Source organism: Urtica dioica, chromosome 11 (genome assembly GCF_054948205.1).
Source record: "Urtica dioica subsp. dioica isolate 48M chromosome 11, U.dioica_male_clone48M_v1_H2, whole genome shotgun sequence".
Taxonomy (NCBI): Eukaryota; Viridiplantae; Streptophyta; class Magnoliopsida; order Rosales; family Urticaceae; genus Urtica; species Urtica dioica.
In genome coordinates this window covers 9,824,404-9,840,080 of record NC_142766.1, presented here as the reverse complement: position 1 = coordinate 9,840,080, position 15,677 = coordinate 9,824,404, and the positions used below count along the sequence as shown (strand labels likewise).

Genomic DNA, 15,677 nt, shown 5'->3' with positions numbered 1-15,677 from the left:
TATAAATTACATTTAATCATCATATACTATAAATTTATTAGCAGGATCATGTGTATATTTGTATTTGAGCAAAGTATAAAATATGATGTTAATTGATATCTGCAGTTTTTATTTTATTTTATATTCATTAATTGTATTAAGGTTGGCTTATTTTCTCGTCCGGAATTACTGCTTAATTATATTTACTAGAAGTTTATTAGCATGATCTTGTGTATTTGTATTTTTGTAAAAATTGATAACTTGGCGGATTTTTATTTTCAATTTTTATTTTTTATATTCCATAATCCATACTTTACTTTATCATCAGGGTTGGTTACCTCGTCTAGGATGACCCCTTTGTGTTTATGAATACATTTAATTATTATATATTGGAAATTTATTACCCTGAACAGATGCATTTAATATTGTATAAAGTAAGGGTGTGAGCAAAAATACGTCTCTTTGCAGACTATATATATATTGGTGGATTGGTGTTTCTCTTAAACAACTAACTGGATTCCAATTCATAATATTATTGGCGTAGTCCCAAGATTAAGGTATTGAACTTCCTTATTTTATTTTCCCTTTATTTTTCTCACATTTTAGAAACAATATTTGTGCTATTATGTAGATAATTAACCATGAAGCATTCGTTAAATTTCTCTCTTTCTTAAAAAGGAATCCTATTAGATAATGGGAATCAAGACTGTTCTGTTAGTTCTCGCGCTGGTACTTTGTTCCTTCAAGTGTGTAAAGTGTGGGAGCCGTCTCATGAAATCAGCAAATAAAGAGTGGGAAATTGAGAAGCAACTCAAGCTTTTGAATAAGCCATCAATCAAGACATTAGAGGTTTGCATGCGAATATCTGTACTAATCAGCGATTGAAATCTCTTTACATTCAATACATTTCAGACGTAACTATATCTTGTAGAAATATGAATTCAAGTTAGAGAGAATATGGAGAATAAATCTTTCATATTTTAATATTTCTTATGAGAGATGAAACCCCTATTTATACATATAATGAAGATAAGTAAACATGATTACATTACATGGAAACAAGGAAGAGTTAATCTAGGAACTATACAAAAATACATGGGAAATAGTTGTTAGCAATATTGTTAGATAATATTGACATAAATAAATAAATAAAAGACAAGTTGCATGGAAAAGTTACACGTAAAAAGATTACAAAAAACCCGGTTACACCTTTAAACCTAGAACCGGAGAAACCAAAAACTGGAAAAAGCCGAGGCCCGTTTGACGGTCTCCTAGAAGCTTTTTATCGCTCTCCCACAGATGCTAGAACACGTGAGTGAAAGCCTCCCAGGATACAACGACTTGCAGAGACAAGTTTAACACCAATCCACTTGACTCTTTCGGCGAACTAGAACCTGAGCGAACACTATCACCACGACAAAAAGAAAAGATATTTCTGGGAGAGTAGGGAGTTCGGGAACAGTGGGGAAACAAAGGAATACACGTTTGTTTTCGGTGTACTGAATGAGAGCTTAAACTTCACTTATATAGGCGACCAAGGCTTAGAGATTATGGATTTGAACCAGTCAAAACCGCTCAGAATTAAAAGCATTTAATCCTCATCATGAGGCTGTTATCATTCGGCCATATACCCAGCTCAACCGTCCAGACGTTCAGCCTTAATGGCATTAAAATGCAAACGCATTTAAAGCTAAAAAACCGTAGGTTTTAATTCTCAACCATACAGCTCGGCACTTCGTCTGGTCGAGCTCGTCCAGTCCAGCTCGTCTGGTCGAGCTCGTCCAGTCCAGCTCGTCTGGTCGAGCTCGTCAAGTCGAGCTCGTCTGGTCGAGCTCGTCAAGTCGAGCTCGTCTGGTCGAGCTCGTCAAGTCGAGCTCTACTGGTCGAGCTCATCAAGTCGAGCTCGTCCTGTCCAGTTCGTCCCGTCCAGGTCGTCAGGTCGAGCTCGCCAAGTTGAGCTCGCCAAGTCGAGCTGGAATGACTTCGTTACTTCAAGTACGTTGGCCTCGCCCTCTGTCGAACTGGAATGACTTTGTCAATTCGTCCAGATCGACCTCGCCCAGTCGAGCTAGTCCAGTTCGACCTCGTCCAGTCGAGCTGGTTCAGCTCGACCTCGCCTAGTCGAGCTGATCCAGTTCGACCTCTCCTAGTCGAGCTGATCCAGTTCGACCTCATCTAGTCGAGCTGGTTCAGTTCGACCTCGCCTAGTCGAGCTCGCCCGGTCGAGCTGAAATGACTTCGTCACTTCGTCCAGCTCGACCTATCTAGTCGAGCTGAGTGACTTCGTCACTTCGTCCAGCTCGACCCAGCTCGTCAATTTCTCATTCAACTTAGGTCCGATTTTGGCAAACAAAATCAGCCATCCACATGTTAATAAATGAAATTTATTAACTTTAGTCCAACAATAGTGTATTGCAATTTCCAAGGATGATGGACCTTCCAAGGTTATGCATGGACATTGTCTTTCTCCACTTATGTTTTCAACACTCCCCCTCAAGCTGGACTGTATATGTTGAGAAGGTCAAGCTTGCTACATAGCTCGGAGAATGTAGCTCGAGGAAGGGCTTTGGTGAGAATGTCAGCGATCTGGTGACCCGTCGGAATGTACTCTAGGTCGATGATTTTTCTTTCAATCTTTTCGCTGATAAAGTATCGGTCGATCTCAATATGCTTGGTCCTGTCGTGGTGAACTGGATTTTTAGCTATACTGAGTGCGGCTTGATTATCACACAGGAGCTTGATGGGACCCTCGACATTGATTTTGAGGTCATCGAGAACTCTCTTTAGCCAAATTCCTTCACATACTCCGCTGGCTAAAGATCTGAGCTCGGCTTCAGCACTACTTCTCGAGACGACAGATTGTTTCTTGCTTCACCATGTGACAAGGTTTCCCCAGACATAGGTGCACATGCCTGATGTCGATCTTCGATCTGGGATATATCCTGCCCAGTCTGCATCAGTGAAAACTTCGATACCACGACTTCATCTTTTCTTGAAGGAGAGACCAGTTCCTTGGGCAGCTTTGAGGTATTGAAGAATCCTCATGACTGCGTCCATGTGAGTTTTCGAAGGATTACTCATGAATCTACTAACCATACTTACTGCGAATCCAATATCTGGTCTCGTGTGAGTGAGGTAGATGAGTTTTCCTATGAGCTGTTGGAATCTTTCTTTGTCGGTGGCGACCTCGGTGGTGCGAGCTAGAAGTTTCACATTGGTATCCATCGGAGTGTCAACTGGTTTGCAGTCGAGCATGCCAGTTTCTTTGAGGAGATCTAAAGTGTACTTGCACTGAGATACAAAGATGCCTTTTTCAGATTGGGCGACCTCCATGCCTAGGAAGTATCGCAGACTGCCGAGGTCCTTGACTTCAAACTCGGATGATAAAGTCTGCTTCAGTCTCTTGATTTCTTCTAGATCATCTCCAGTGATGACTATGTCATCCACATACACACTAAGGATGGTGTGTTTGCCTTGCATGGAGATCTTTGAGAATAGCGTCGGGTCTGCTTGACTCTGCTTGTAGTCGCATCGCCTGAGCACGTTGGTGAATTTTCTGAACCACGCTCGAGGAGACTGCTTTAGTCCGTATAGTGACTTTTTGAGTTTGCAGACTTTGTTGGCACCTTGATCATTGTCGAATCCTGGTGGGAGTTGCATGTAGACTTCCTCTTCCAGTTAGCCATTCAGGAATGCATTCTTCACATCGAGCTGAATGAGGGGCCAATCTAAGTTGGCTGCTAGTGAAAGAAGGATTCTGATGGTGTTGAACTTCGCGACTGGAGCGAACGTCTCTTGATAATCGATGTCATATGCCTGAGTGTATCCTTTTGCGACAAGACGAGCTTTTAACCTCTCTACTGTGCCGTCTGGATTGTGTTTGATGGTGAAGAGCCATCTACATCCCACAGTTTGCTTGCCTGGTGGTAGTTCGGTGATGTCCCACGTTTCATTCTGTTCGAGGGCTTGAATCTCAGCATGACTAGCATCTCGCCATGCTTGAATCTGAAGAGCTTCCTCGATGGATTGTGGCACCTTTTCTTCATCCAGCTTCGCCACATAGGCCTGATAACCCGCAGAAAGGTTCCCATAGTACACGTAATCCTCCATCCTGTATTGGCCACATGATCGAGTAGGTTTTCTCAATGCAATAGGTAAGTCAGGAGATGAAGTGTTACCTTGCTCATTAGAGTCGAGGTTCAGGTCTGGAGGGATTTCATGGTCGCGAGCTTGTACCGGACTCTGGGTCAGTTCGTAAGGAGGCAGTGGGCCGGAGTCTGATGGTTCGGTATTGTGCGAACTAATGATGGGAGTTTGTGACGAGCTGGGTATAGAGAGTATTTCAGGTGTCGAAATTGAAGATGAAGTCGACCTTGGGATGAGAGGCGAGTTCGAGGTCGAAGATGGACTCGGAGACGAGGTCGAACTTGGGATGACTGGCGAAGTCGAGGTCGGTCTTGAAGTAGAGGTCGGACTCTGAGATGAGGTTGAATTTGGGATGAGTGGCGAGCTAAAGACCGGATTGATGATGAGCCAATTTGGGAAGTCATTGTCGGTATTCTCCCCCTGACGAGCTGAATTGGCGAAGTAAGGACTGAGCTCATGAAATGAGACATCCATAGAGACTATGAACTTTTGTGACCGGGGTTCATAACATTTATAGCCTTTCTGAGTTGCTGAATAACCAAGGAAGATACACTTAAGGGACTTTGGTTCTAGTTTACCTTGGTTATATGAATGGATGAAGACTGAGCAGCCGAATACCTTTGCAGGTAATGTGGAAATGAGACGAGAATGAGGGTATGTTTCGAGAAGAAGAGTTGGGGATTTTGTAACCAAGGATGCGAGATGGCATTCTGTTTATGAGGTAGGTGGCTGTGGGGACTGCTTCTCCCCAGAAGTGGGATGGGACATTGGAGGAGAACATGATTGCTCGGGCGACCTTGAGAATATGTCGATTTTTCCGCTCAGCTATCCCATTTTGTTGCGGGGTGTGAACGCATGAGCTGGAGTGAATTATTCCTTGGTTTTTAAAGAAACTGCCGAGCTCTGAGTTGAAGTAATCTCGAGCTTTGTCAGTATGGACGATTTGGATAGAAGTATCGAACTGTGTTAGGACCATTTTGTGGAACATTTTGAATAGTTCGGCTGTTTCTGATTTTTGTTTCATCATGTATATCCAACTGAGTCTAGTGTGGTCGTCAACGAATAGAAGAAACCATCGAACTCCAGTGATGTTGGGAATTTTTGAGGGACCCCATATATCACTGTGAATTGTGGCAAATGGGCGAGATGGTTTGTATGAGGTTGGTCGATATGAACTTCGGGTATGTTTAGCAAACTCACACATATCACATTGAATTGAATTGATATTTTTATTGATAAACAAGGATGAAAACAGTCTTTTGAGATACATGAAATTTGGATGTCCTAGTCTAAGGTGATTGAGCATGATCTCTTTGTATTGGGGCGAGGTTTTGACCATTTGACACTGGAGAGAAATTACGGGTTGGTTAGGTTGATGACATAGAGTCCAGTACTCAGCTCGGCATTACCAATCCGTCTCCCCGTGACCTGCACCTGAAACACACATGAACTTTCATCAAAAACAGTTCGGCACTTAGAATCTCGATTGATCTTATGTACATATATGAGGTTGCACTGTAGCTGAGGGACAAAGAACACAGACTCTAGCCTCATGGACTTCGATAAAACCACGGTGCCAATGCCAATAACTTGAGTTTTGGCTCCGTTTGCAATTGTGACTGTTATGCTTCTATCACACATAAAGTAATTTGTGAATAGACTTCGATTACCAGTCATGTGGTCTGAGGCACCGGAGTCGACAATCCACGCTGAAGGATTCTCCGCACTTACATGAAGGGCTCTAGGGGAGTTACCTAGAGGTCCAATGCCTGAGCTTTCACCACCGAGTTGGACTTGTTGAATAAGTCTCTGGAGCATGGCAAGTTGGTCGTTGCTGAATGGAGAGGGGTCCGAGGTCGAAGTTGAGGCAGCGGACGAGGTGGATACCAAGTTTCCGATTGAGTTCGGATCTTTAGTATTTTGAGTCGACTTCGAACTTGGTTTCCCATGCTTCCAGCATGTTTCTTGAAGATGACCAGGTCGTCTGCAATGGTCGCAATAGGGACGAGCTTTGCGAGGTCTCTCTGTTGAGACGCGAGCTGCTAGGACTTCGTCTCCATGCAAGGTGAGAGCGGACGAGTCTGAGGATGAGCTCGGATTTGAGCTCGTATAAGGTAGATTTCCTCCGAGCATGAGTTTTCTCCTACTTTCCTCTTGTCTTACCGCGAAGAAGGCTTCCCGGAGAGATGGTAGTGGTTTTATACTGAGTATACGACCTCTGACCTCGTCGAGGTCTTTGTTGAGTCCGGATAACAGTTTAAACACACGCTTGGTCTCCACGATCCTGCGGTAGAGCTTTGAGTCCTCAGGGCAGGTCCACTGGTGATGTTCGTAGAGATCGATCTTCTGCCATAGATGTGTGAGCGAGCTGAAGAACTGAGTAACAGACATCTCTCCTTGACGTAGGTCGTGGAGAGTGTTCTCAGTTTCAAACAGCTCGGACACGTCTTCGGAGTTGGAGAAGATTTCTCTAGCTGCTTGCCAGATTTCCGCCGCTGTGGAGTAGAGAAGGAAGGTTTCCCCGATTTCGGGGTGCATGGAGTTTATAAGCCAGGACATCACCATATTATTTTCAGCCTTCCAACTTTTGAACGTTGGATCTTCGCACTTCGGAGCTTTAGCTATGCCGGTGAGATAGTCATCCTTACTTCGTCCCGAGATGAACATGAGTACAGATTGAGACCACTGTAGAAAGTTGTGGCTATTGAGTTTGTGACTTGTTATATGTTGGGAGAATGAGTCGGGGTTTGACTGAGTGGGCGTAGTTTGTGAAGTGGTATTGAACGCGGATGTGTTTTCGAAGGTGTTCATGGTGATTGAATTTCTGAGCTCTGATACCATGTAGAAATATGAATTCAAGCTAGAGAGAATATGGAGAATAAATCTTTCATATTTTTATATTTGTTATGAGAGGTGAAACCTCTATTTATACATATAATGAAGATAAGTAAACATGATTACATTACATGGAAACAAGGAAGAGTTAATCTAGGAACTATACAAAAATACATGGGAAATAGTGTATTGCAATTTCCAAGGATGATGGACCTTCTAAGGTTATGCATGGACATTATCTTTCTCCACTTATGTTTTCAACATATCTAAATCTCTACGAATGATAATAATAATAATAATAATAATAAAAGTAAGTACTTTATATATTTGTCGGTTTATATATACATTTTTGGTATCACTCATATGAGTCTGTACTTCTAATTAAAATGTGGATGTACCAGTACTTTGGAGATCTATATGATTGCGTGGAGTTTCTGAAGCAACCAGCATTCGACAATCCTTTGCTGAAAAATCACTCATACTATTATCAGGTTTGTATCAACTATTTGATTTCCGCAAAATAATAATAATCACGTAAGTGTCAATTAATGTAAATATTTTTAATTAGATGGGTACAAAATCCTTTCAACCTAGTAACAAAGCTTACAAATCGGAGGGGATCATCGAGCTATCGGATGGAGGATGTCCGACGGGAACAGTGCCGATTCGGAGAATTACAAAAGAAAGTATTAATTATGTACAAAAATATCAGACTTTGGAAAATGGTGGGAAAACTTATGTGAGTATCCAATTGGCTAGCTTTTATGTATTAACTGTAGATTAAGTTATATGTGTATAATTATATCCTTTTGTACATACATATTAAAATATTAGTTTAACGTAATTATTATTTCAGAGAGCCGTGGTGCGAACACAATCTTCTACTAAAGGGTTTGTTGGAAGTAGAGCGGCAATGAGCATACATGGGCCTAAAGTCTCCCCTAACCAATACAGCTCTGCACTAATGACTGTAGGGACTAGTGCTGCGAGCGTGGAAGTTGGTTGGATGGTGAGAGTGAGACTATTATATATATTTTTAAATTAAATTGATAAATTTATTGTTTATTTAATTTTGCAAGCAGAATCAAGCCTCCAATAACTTTCAATATTTCAATCTATCTATATATTATTTAAATTTGAATTTTATCGATATATTTTTCTTGATTTACGTATTATTATCTAATCATATATTCAATTGTGTTAAAAGTTTTATTCAATCTTGTTCGTTCATCCCGAGTTACAATCAATTTATATTTCTAATCGTTAAGACATTATTACAGTCCCTTATTATTTCTAATCGTTATATATTACGCTCTCACTCTTCTTCTTATACTCTCAGGCAGGCCCGGTCATTCCCTTAGCCAATTTAGGCAATTGCCTAAGGCCTCTCCTATTTGAAGAAAAATAAAGGCCTCATAAATTGTAGTTTTTTTGCCCAATAAACTTAAAGACTTAAATATTGGCCTCATAAATTGTTTTGTTTTAGTCTTTAAGATTATTATTGTTAGTTTTTTTTTTTTTTTTTTTTTTTTTTTTTTTTTTTTTTTTTTTTTTTTGTTTACACGCTTGTGTTTATTATTATTATAAGTTTTTTCTTTTGTATAAAAAAGGCCTCATTTTCAATTTTTGCCTAAGGCCACAATAGTTATTAGGCCGGCCCTGCTCTCAGGTAAATCCTCTTGTGTATAAGAATGATACCAAAACTCGTTTGTATGTGTATACCACAGTAAGCCTCCCATTTTATTCAAAACAATTTTTAGGGCAAGTATTATTTATATGCGTTGACGCCTTACCCCGCATATTGCAGACTAAATCCTCATCTTGTTATGATACACTTTGTGGAAAGTTTGTTCAGACCAATACTAATATTCCACTTGGTGCCTTTTTAACACCTGTTGGCACTAAGCCCGGCGATTTTCCTATGAACTACTTCTACGTTTATCAGGTAAGGAGTGTCATATTGTTAATTATTTTGTGCTAATATTTTGAAGGACATATTTTTTTTCTGGGTGCTAAAACATTAAAATAACCAAAATTTTCGAATAAATAAACAAATAATGAGCAATGCAAATTGAAAGTATTAATTTTCCTTTAATTTATTGGTCTTTTATGATAAAAGTAGCGGAGTATGGTGGTTTGCGTTCGGAATTGAGGATAGTGTAATTGGGTTTTGGCCGCAAGAGGTATTCGAGGGCTATCATATTGAAGCAACGTACGTCGAATGGGGCGGTGAAACTAAGACTGCGGTCGGTGAAAGCGGTCCAGAGATGGGATCCGGTTTCCTTCCAAGTGGAAACGATAAAACGGATTCATTTATATCTATTAGTACGTATCACGAGGCTGGTAAAGAGGAGCTTCCGTTCGATACCATCGCTAATAACGATGATGATCACATCTACTCATCGAAGGACAATGGTAAAATGGGTAATTCGGAGCATACTGTTTTATATGGAGGGCCAGGGCCAAAGGCTTAACTTACATTTTATCATCTAATGTGAACGTTGGTAAAGTGGGTAATTCTGAGCATACTGTTCTGTAACAATATGCATAAGTAATAAACCTTTACGGTACATAAGACCTTTGCTGTTTTAGTTTACCATCATGGCCCATATCTTTGAAATTTTATTTCCAAAAAATCAGGATTAGTTACTCGTGCCCTCTGATTAATAGATATGAAGTAGTTCCCTCGCCCGGGACACGATTCATGTATGCAAGTAATTATGAAGTTGAACCAAATGGTCTTGCGAGACCTTAGAGATCATTGGACGATGACCATGACTTCTCCATGCCTATATTCTTTCTAAAGGAAAAAGACTAATTATATTTAGTAGAAAGACACGAATTAGTATTTTGGTTATGAGATATTACTTATCATTTTGCTTAAATCGAATTTGAAGAAGCGTAATCTTGCTGTCATTGAAGAAGGAAATGTTTAGGATGGATGAGAAAGACAGGGGTCACTGGGGAAGGTTTCTATATTGATTTATTTCATTAAAACAAATAATATTAAGTATTCATTTTTTTTGTTAAGAGCCCTTGAATTTCTTACGAGTGGAAAATGTCATGCGTTATTTTTCTCGTACTTAAAAACTAGTATATATCCAAGTCACCATGCCGCGCGAGGCTTCCCCACATCACGTGAACAAGCAGAACATAGGCCGTGTAGGACTAGCCCCCCCTCAAAAAGGGAAAAAAAATTGTTTTTGCTGTATTTTTTAACAATTATTTTTTATGTAAATTTTACCCTTTAGCCCCCCTAAGATGTTGTTTCAATTAGCCCCCCTAATAAGCATTTCAAGCTCCTTCAGTGCTTACAAGGCCTCACACTCAAGGATTGACTTTTCGGGGGAACCGACCCGGAACCGGCGAACCGGAGAGGACCGGGAGGGTACGTGAAAACACCGTTTCAGTGTCTTGAACCGGTCAAACCGGACTTGATTCATTTGGACCGGTTCTCGATTTAAGTATAAATAGTTTAAGGTTCATTTCGGGGAAACCTAGCTTCCCGAAACCAAAATTGACGAAACCTTTCCTCTCAGATTTTCGTTTTCCTTAGCCTGAGTCACTAGTACAATTAATAGCATCAGGTGCGACAAAAGTCGCACCTGAAAACACCAATGTCGCACCTGAAAGTATCATCAGGTGCGACTTTAGATGCGACAAAGTCGCATCTGAAAGTGCGCACCTGATGATTTTAGGTGCGACTTGTCGCACCTGAAAGTCATCACTATCAGGTGCGACATTTTAGGTGCGACTAGTCGCACCAAACGTCGCACCTAAATATCCTCCAAAATAAGATATTAAAGCGTGAATTATAGTATCAGATGCGACTAGTCGCATCTGATACCTTCGCGGTAAAAGTATCAGATGCGACACGTCGCATCTGATAGTAATTCCCTGCCTAATATTTTGGCGGGTGTTAGTACAATCAGATGCGACTCTTCCCGCGAAGGTATCAGATGCGACTAGTCGCATCTGATTGTCTGTAGTTTTTTTTTTAAAAATGCTGATTCTAATAGAATCAGCCTATTAGATATATAAAAATTATAATTTAAAAAATTATTTAAAAATTAATTAAATAATTTTTTTGTTAAATTAAATAAATAATTTGAATAATATTAATTAGAATAATTATATAAATAATTTAATAGAAATTCTAATATTAAATTCATAAAATTTGATAATTTACGTTCAATAAATTAAAAAAATTACAATCTATTCTTTTTGTTTCCCTTTTTCATTCGAAGTCTGCCAATTCTGGAATGCACGGCCTCCTCTTCCGCCAGATCTTGCTCGTGCGCCTTGGCGGCCTGGTGCGCTGCCGCTCGAACGATGTCGCTGAAATTCTACCGAACCTGGCGTCTGATCAGCATTTGGCATTGAAGCGGATGGCGGCGTCTGAACATTCGGCATTGAAGCGGATGGCGGCGTCTGAACATTCGGCATTGAAGCTGATGGCGGCGTCGTCCCAGGGTGCACCATCGCGGGGGATGTCTGCATGGGAGACGGATGCTGCTGTGTGTAGGCAAAGAACTGTCGCTGAAATGCCTCCATCTGAGCTTGTTGTACGGCCAACGCTGCTTGTAGCTCGCTAATCACTGGATCTGGAACGCGCGTCGATGAAGAACCTGAGGACGAGCTGTCGTCCTGAGCCTGAGCCAAGAGATACGAGGATCTCGGGATCGAGGGACCTATCCCGACATACCAATCTCGACGTTGCCCGAGAACAGTATCCATCGCGTACTGCTCCGCCTGGTCTATGTCAAACGTTTGGCCTGACTCCGCTGCTTGTCGCTGCATATCCTCGACTTGAGTCTTAATTCGCGCCTTCAAACATATGTTAAAAAAATTATTAAGATTATTGAAACTTGATTATTAAGTAATTAACACAAGTAACTTACAAATGCTTGTTGCGCCCAAGCTGTCGTCCAATTGCCTTGATCATCTTGATGTTTTTTCTCCCACGTGTTTAACGCCGAGGCCAAAGTCCCATCTTCCCTACTCTGCAGTTCTTATGAAAATATGAGTAATGTATTTATTGCAAAAAAAAATATTACAAAATTAGAATAAACTTACGTTCAAATGTCGATGAGCCAAAAAAGAAATCGACCCTTGTGTGGACTTCGTTTTCTTGTTCTTTGAATTGTCTCTTTTGCGAGTAGACTTTTTCTGCACATATTAAATTGCGTTATAATTCGATTTCATAGAAGATAACATAATTTTTTTGAATTATACATTACCTTCCAATCGTCAGTTGCGAACTCCTCTATCACCTTCTCCCAATCGTCTTTTTGATATCCTTTTGGGATTTCTTTCTTGGCGACATTCATTTGCCCACAACATTTTCCTAAGAAAGTCCCTGATAATCTAGACTTTTGGTTGCGCCTCATTCGCTTTGCATCGCGAATGATAGTATGGTCAATCTGATGACGATAGCAATCCGCCGGAAGCAGCTCCTCGGTCTCATCATCCTTGTACACGAAAGTGTACTCGGAATGAAGTGCGCTCAGAATATTGCCCAACATCTGGGGCGTCACTTCGTTCCAATCACGAAGTGTGACCGGGATATGGACTTTCACCAAAGCGCCGACGCGGTTGTTGAATACTCCTACCTTTTTTTTATTGTTTTTCTTACGTCCTGGTAGAAAGTTTGGTTGATTGGGTCATACCTAACAACTTTCGCACCGGGTACCCCAAGCGCTGCTTTTGCCGAAGTAGAGCTGGTTGTTGGTCCCCTTGTTTTCTTAGGACCTTGGGAACCCGGTGTCTCTAGCGGAGACTCATCTCCACCTGCTCCTGAACGGTGTAGCGGAGACTCATCTCCACCTGCATCTGACATCCTGTAAGATGTGAACAATATTAGTAAATAAATATTAGTTTTCTGTTTAAAAAAAACGTGGACGGCACCACAGATTTTATTATTAACAAACCTCACATATGGCGGAGGAAAACCGTGGTTACATTATATAGTAAATAAACATACAAAAAAGATATTACTCATTCATCGTCATCTATGCCTATAATGTTAATATCATTCATCGTCATCTATGCAAATGATTCCTGACAACCCCGATGTCGTGCCATCTCACGTTGTTGCAAGGTTTGCAAGGACACCGATATTTGGCTTTTTCGTTAGGGAATCTTCTTGCAGCGCGAATAAACTCGTTAACACCGGTTTTGTACTGCAATGTCACCCGATTATTCTCCGTGACCTAATCTCAACTTGGATTGGACATTTCGCTGAATGAGAGCGAGAAATGAAAGTTTGGAAGAGTTATTGATAAAGGACGACGGAGAACAAAATGAAAGAGAGATTATGAATTCTATGTTATTTTGAGCTCGGATTGAATAAGTTGGGAGTTTTTAAACTAATTAATTCAAAACTCTACCGAAATCTCGGCAGAGTTTCCCCTATTATACTGACAAACCAAAAACCTGCAAAATTATTTAAAAACATACACAAACCATCCAGAACTATCCTACAAATTAGCTCGGCCCTAAACCGAACCTCCGTGGTTCGGTCACAACATTTTATAAATGAAAAAGCCAAATAAACAAAATATCACAAACTATCAAAACATTTCACAAACTATTTTTCTTACTTAAACTTACAATTTCATTTCATGTTAAATCAACTAAAACTAATCACAAACATTAACTTAATTTAACCTAAACTTCATTTTATCCTAAACATGTCACAAAACATCAAAACATGTCACAAAACACAAATAAAACTTGGTTTAACATAAACTAATCAAATTATTAAACATGTGATGATGACATTATCAATTACAATTACTAATCAATTTCAAATTAGCATGTTACAATTACAATTTTAATTTCATTAAATAATTTTAAACTAAACAACCTATTCATGTAATTATTCGACTAATTAAAATTCCTAATTGATAAATTACAATAAATCAAAACTAATTAAAACAAAACAAATTTAAACTAAACACGAACCTAAACACATTACTAAACATTGTAATTAATTACAATTTCTTTACAATTACAATTAACATACTAATCAAAATTAAATTAAAGAACCTAAACATATTACTAAATATGTAATTACAATTTACAATGATTAACTACAACTATATTAACTAACATTTACATTTACATACTAATTAACTAACTAACATTTTATATCAACTAACATTTACATACTAATTAACTAACTAACATTTTATATCAACTAACCTAATTAACTAAACTAACTAAACTAACAGCCATCTTATATAACAAACATTTTTTTTTTTTTTTTAAAAAGCTAGACTTACTTGGACAGCTCGGGACAACAGGGCTGAGCGTGCGGCGGTGAAACGGCTCGGTGAAACGGCGGAGGAGGGATCGAGGCAGCGACGGTTCGGTGCAGCGGGGAGAGAGACTCGTCGAGGACAGGGGACGAGGCAGGGACTCGTCGAGGAAAGGGGACGACAGCGTGCATGGCCGGGGATGACAGCAGACTCGTCGAGGACAGCTCGGGACAACAGCAGCCCTGCTCTCGGTTCTCGGTTCAGTCAGAGAGAGAGAGAGAGAGAGGTGGTGAGAGAGAGCTTACCGGGATTGCAGCGACGCCGAGGCTGAGCACGCGTCGAGGCAGCAGGGCTGTCGGGGCAGAGATGCCGAGGTGTCGAGGCTGAGCGCGCGGCGGTCGGAAGCTCGGTGAGAGTGAGGCAGAGAGAGAGCCTGACGGAGAGAGTGAGAGTGAGAGTGAGGCAGAGAGAGAGCTGGAGAGTGAGAGTAAGAGTGAGAGTGGTCGGAGGGGCTCGAGGCCAAGAGAGAGAGAGAGAGAAATACCGGTGCGGAGCCGGAGCTGTGGTCGGAGGGGCTCGTGGCTCAGTGAGGCAGAGAAAGAGAGCTTTTTTTTGTAAATCTGTCGGCAAAGTGGGGAAGACGAAGTGCGGCGGAGCTACCGCGGCGGAGTGCGGCGGAGGTGGCGCGCGCGGCTTGGTGCAGGAGCTGCTGGCCGAGCGCAACCAAGAAGGAGAAGAGAGAGAGAGAAGCGGCGGAGCACGATGGAGGGTGGCGCGGCAGAGTTGCAGAGCTGGCCGGAGATAGGGGTTTTTTTTTTTAAATCGGCGGAGTGCGGCGGAGCGCGGCGGAGGTGGCAGACAGAGAGAAGGTTTTTTTTTTTTCGAGAGAGAGTGGTTTTTTTTCAAAAATCGGCTGTTGAAATGAGGAAGACGAAGTGCAGACGATTTTGTTTTATATAAAAACCTAACTTTCAGGTGCGACATTGTCGCACCCGAAAGATATATCAGGTGCGACTAGTCGCACCCGATAATGTATCAGGTGCGATTCGTCGCACCTGATAATATCTTAAAAAAAAATTAATCCAGAATGCCACGTCAATCCTGAATAAAATAATGAGGGGGAGAATTGGTCCGCTTAGAATTTTGAAACTATCAGGTGCGACAAAGTCGCACCTGATAGTTTTTATGACTTTCAGGTGCGACTAGTCGCACCTGATACTCAAAAGCAAACAACAATTTTAGCGAAATTTTTAACACTTCGGGTTGTCAATCTGGTGCGACTAGTCGCACCCGAAAGTCATTTAGATGCGACTTTTAGGTGCGACTAGTCGCACCTGATAATCGTGCGCATCAGAAAACCAAATTTGTAGTAGTGAGTTAGTTCAAATCCCGCTGTCATTTCGGGATTTCCGTCATCTTCACTATGCTTCCCGGCGGATCCCATTGTTCGCAGTG

At 41.0% G+C, this 15,677-nt stretch overlaps 1 protein-coding gene across 1 annotated transcript; it reads left to right on the top strand.

Moving 5' to 3' along the window:
• Positions 1-672: 672 nt before the first annotated feature.
• Positions 673-9,434, top strand: LOC149381100 (protein neprosin-like). The gene is made up of 5 exons (XM_089601287.1): positions 673-828; positions 7,362-7,451; positions 7,817-7,969; positions 8,768-8,905; positions 9,114-9,434. Exons 1-5 carry the CDS (start codon positions 673-675, stop codon positions 9,432-9,434), a joined length of 858 nt encoding a protein of 285 aa, XP_089457413.1.
• The last annotated feature ends 6,243 nt before the right edge of the window (positions 9,435-15,677 follow it).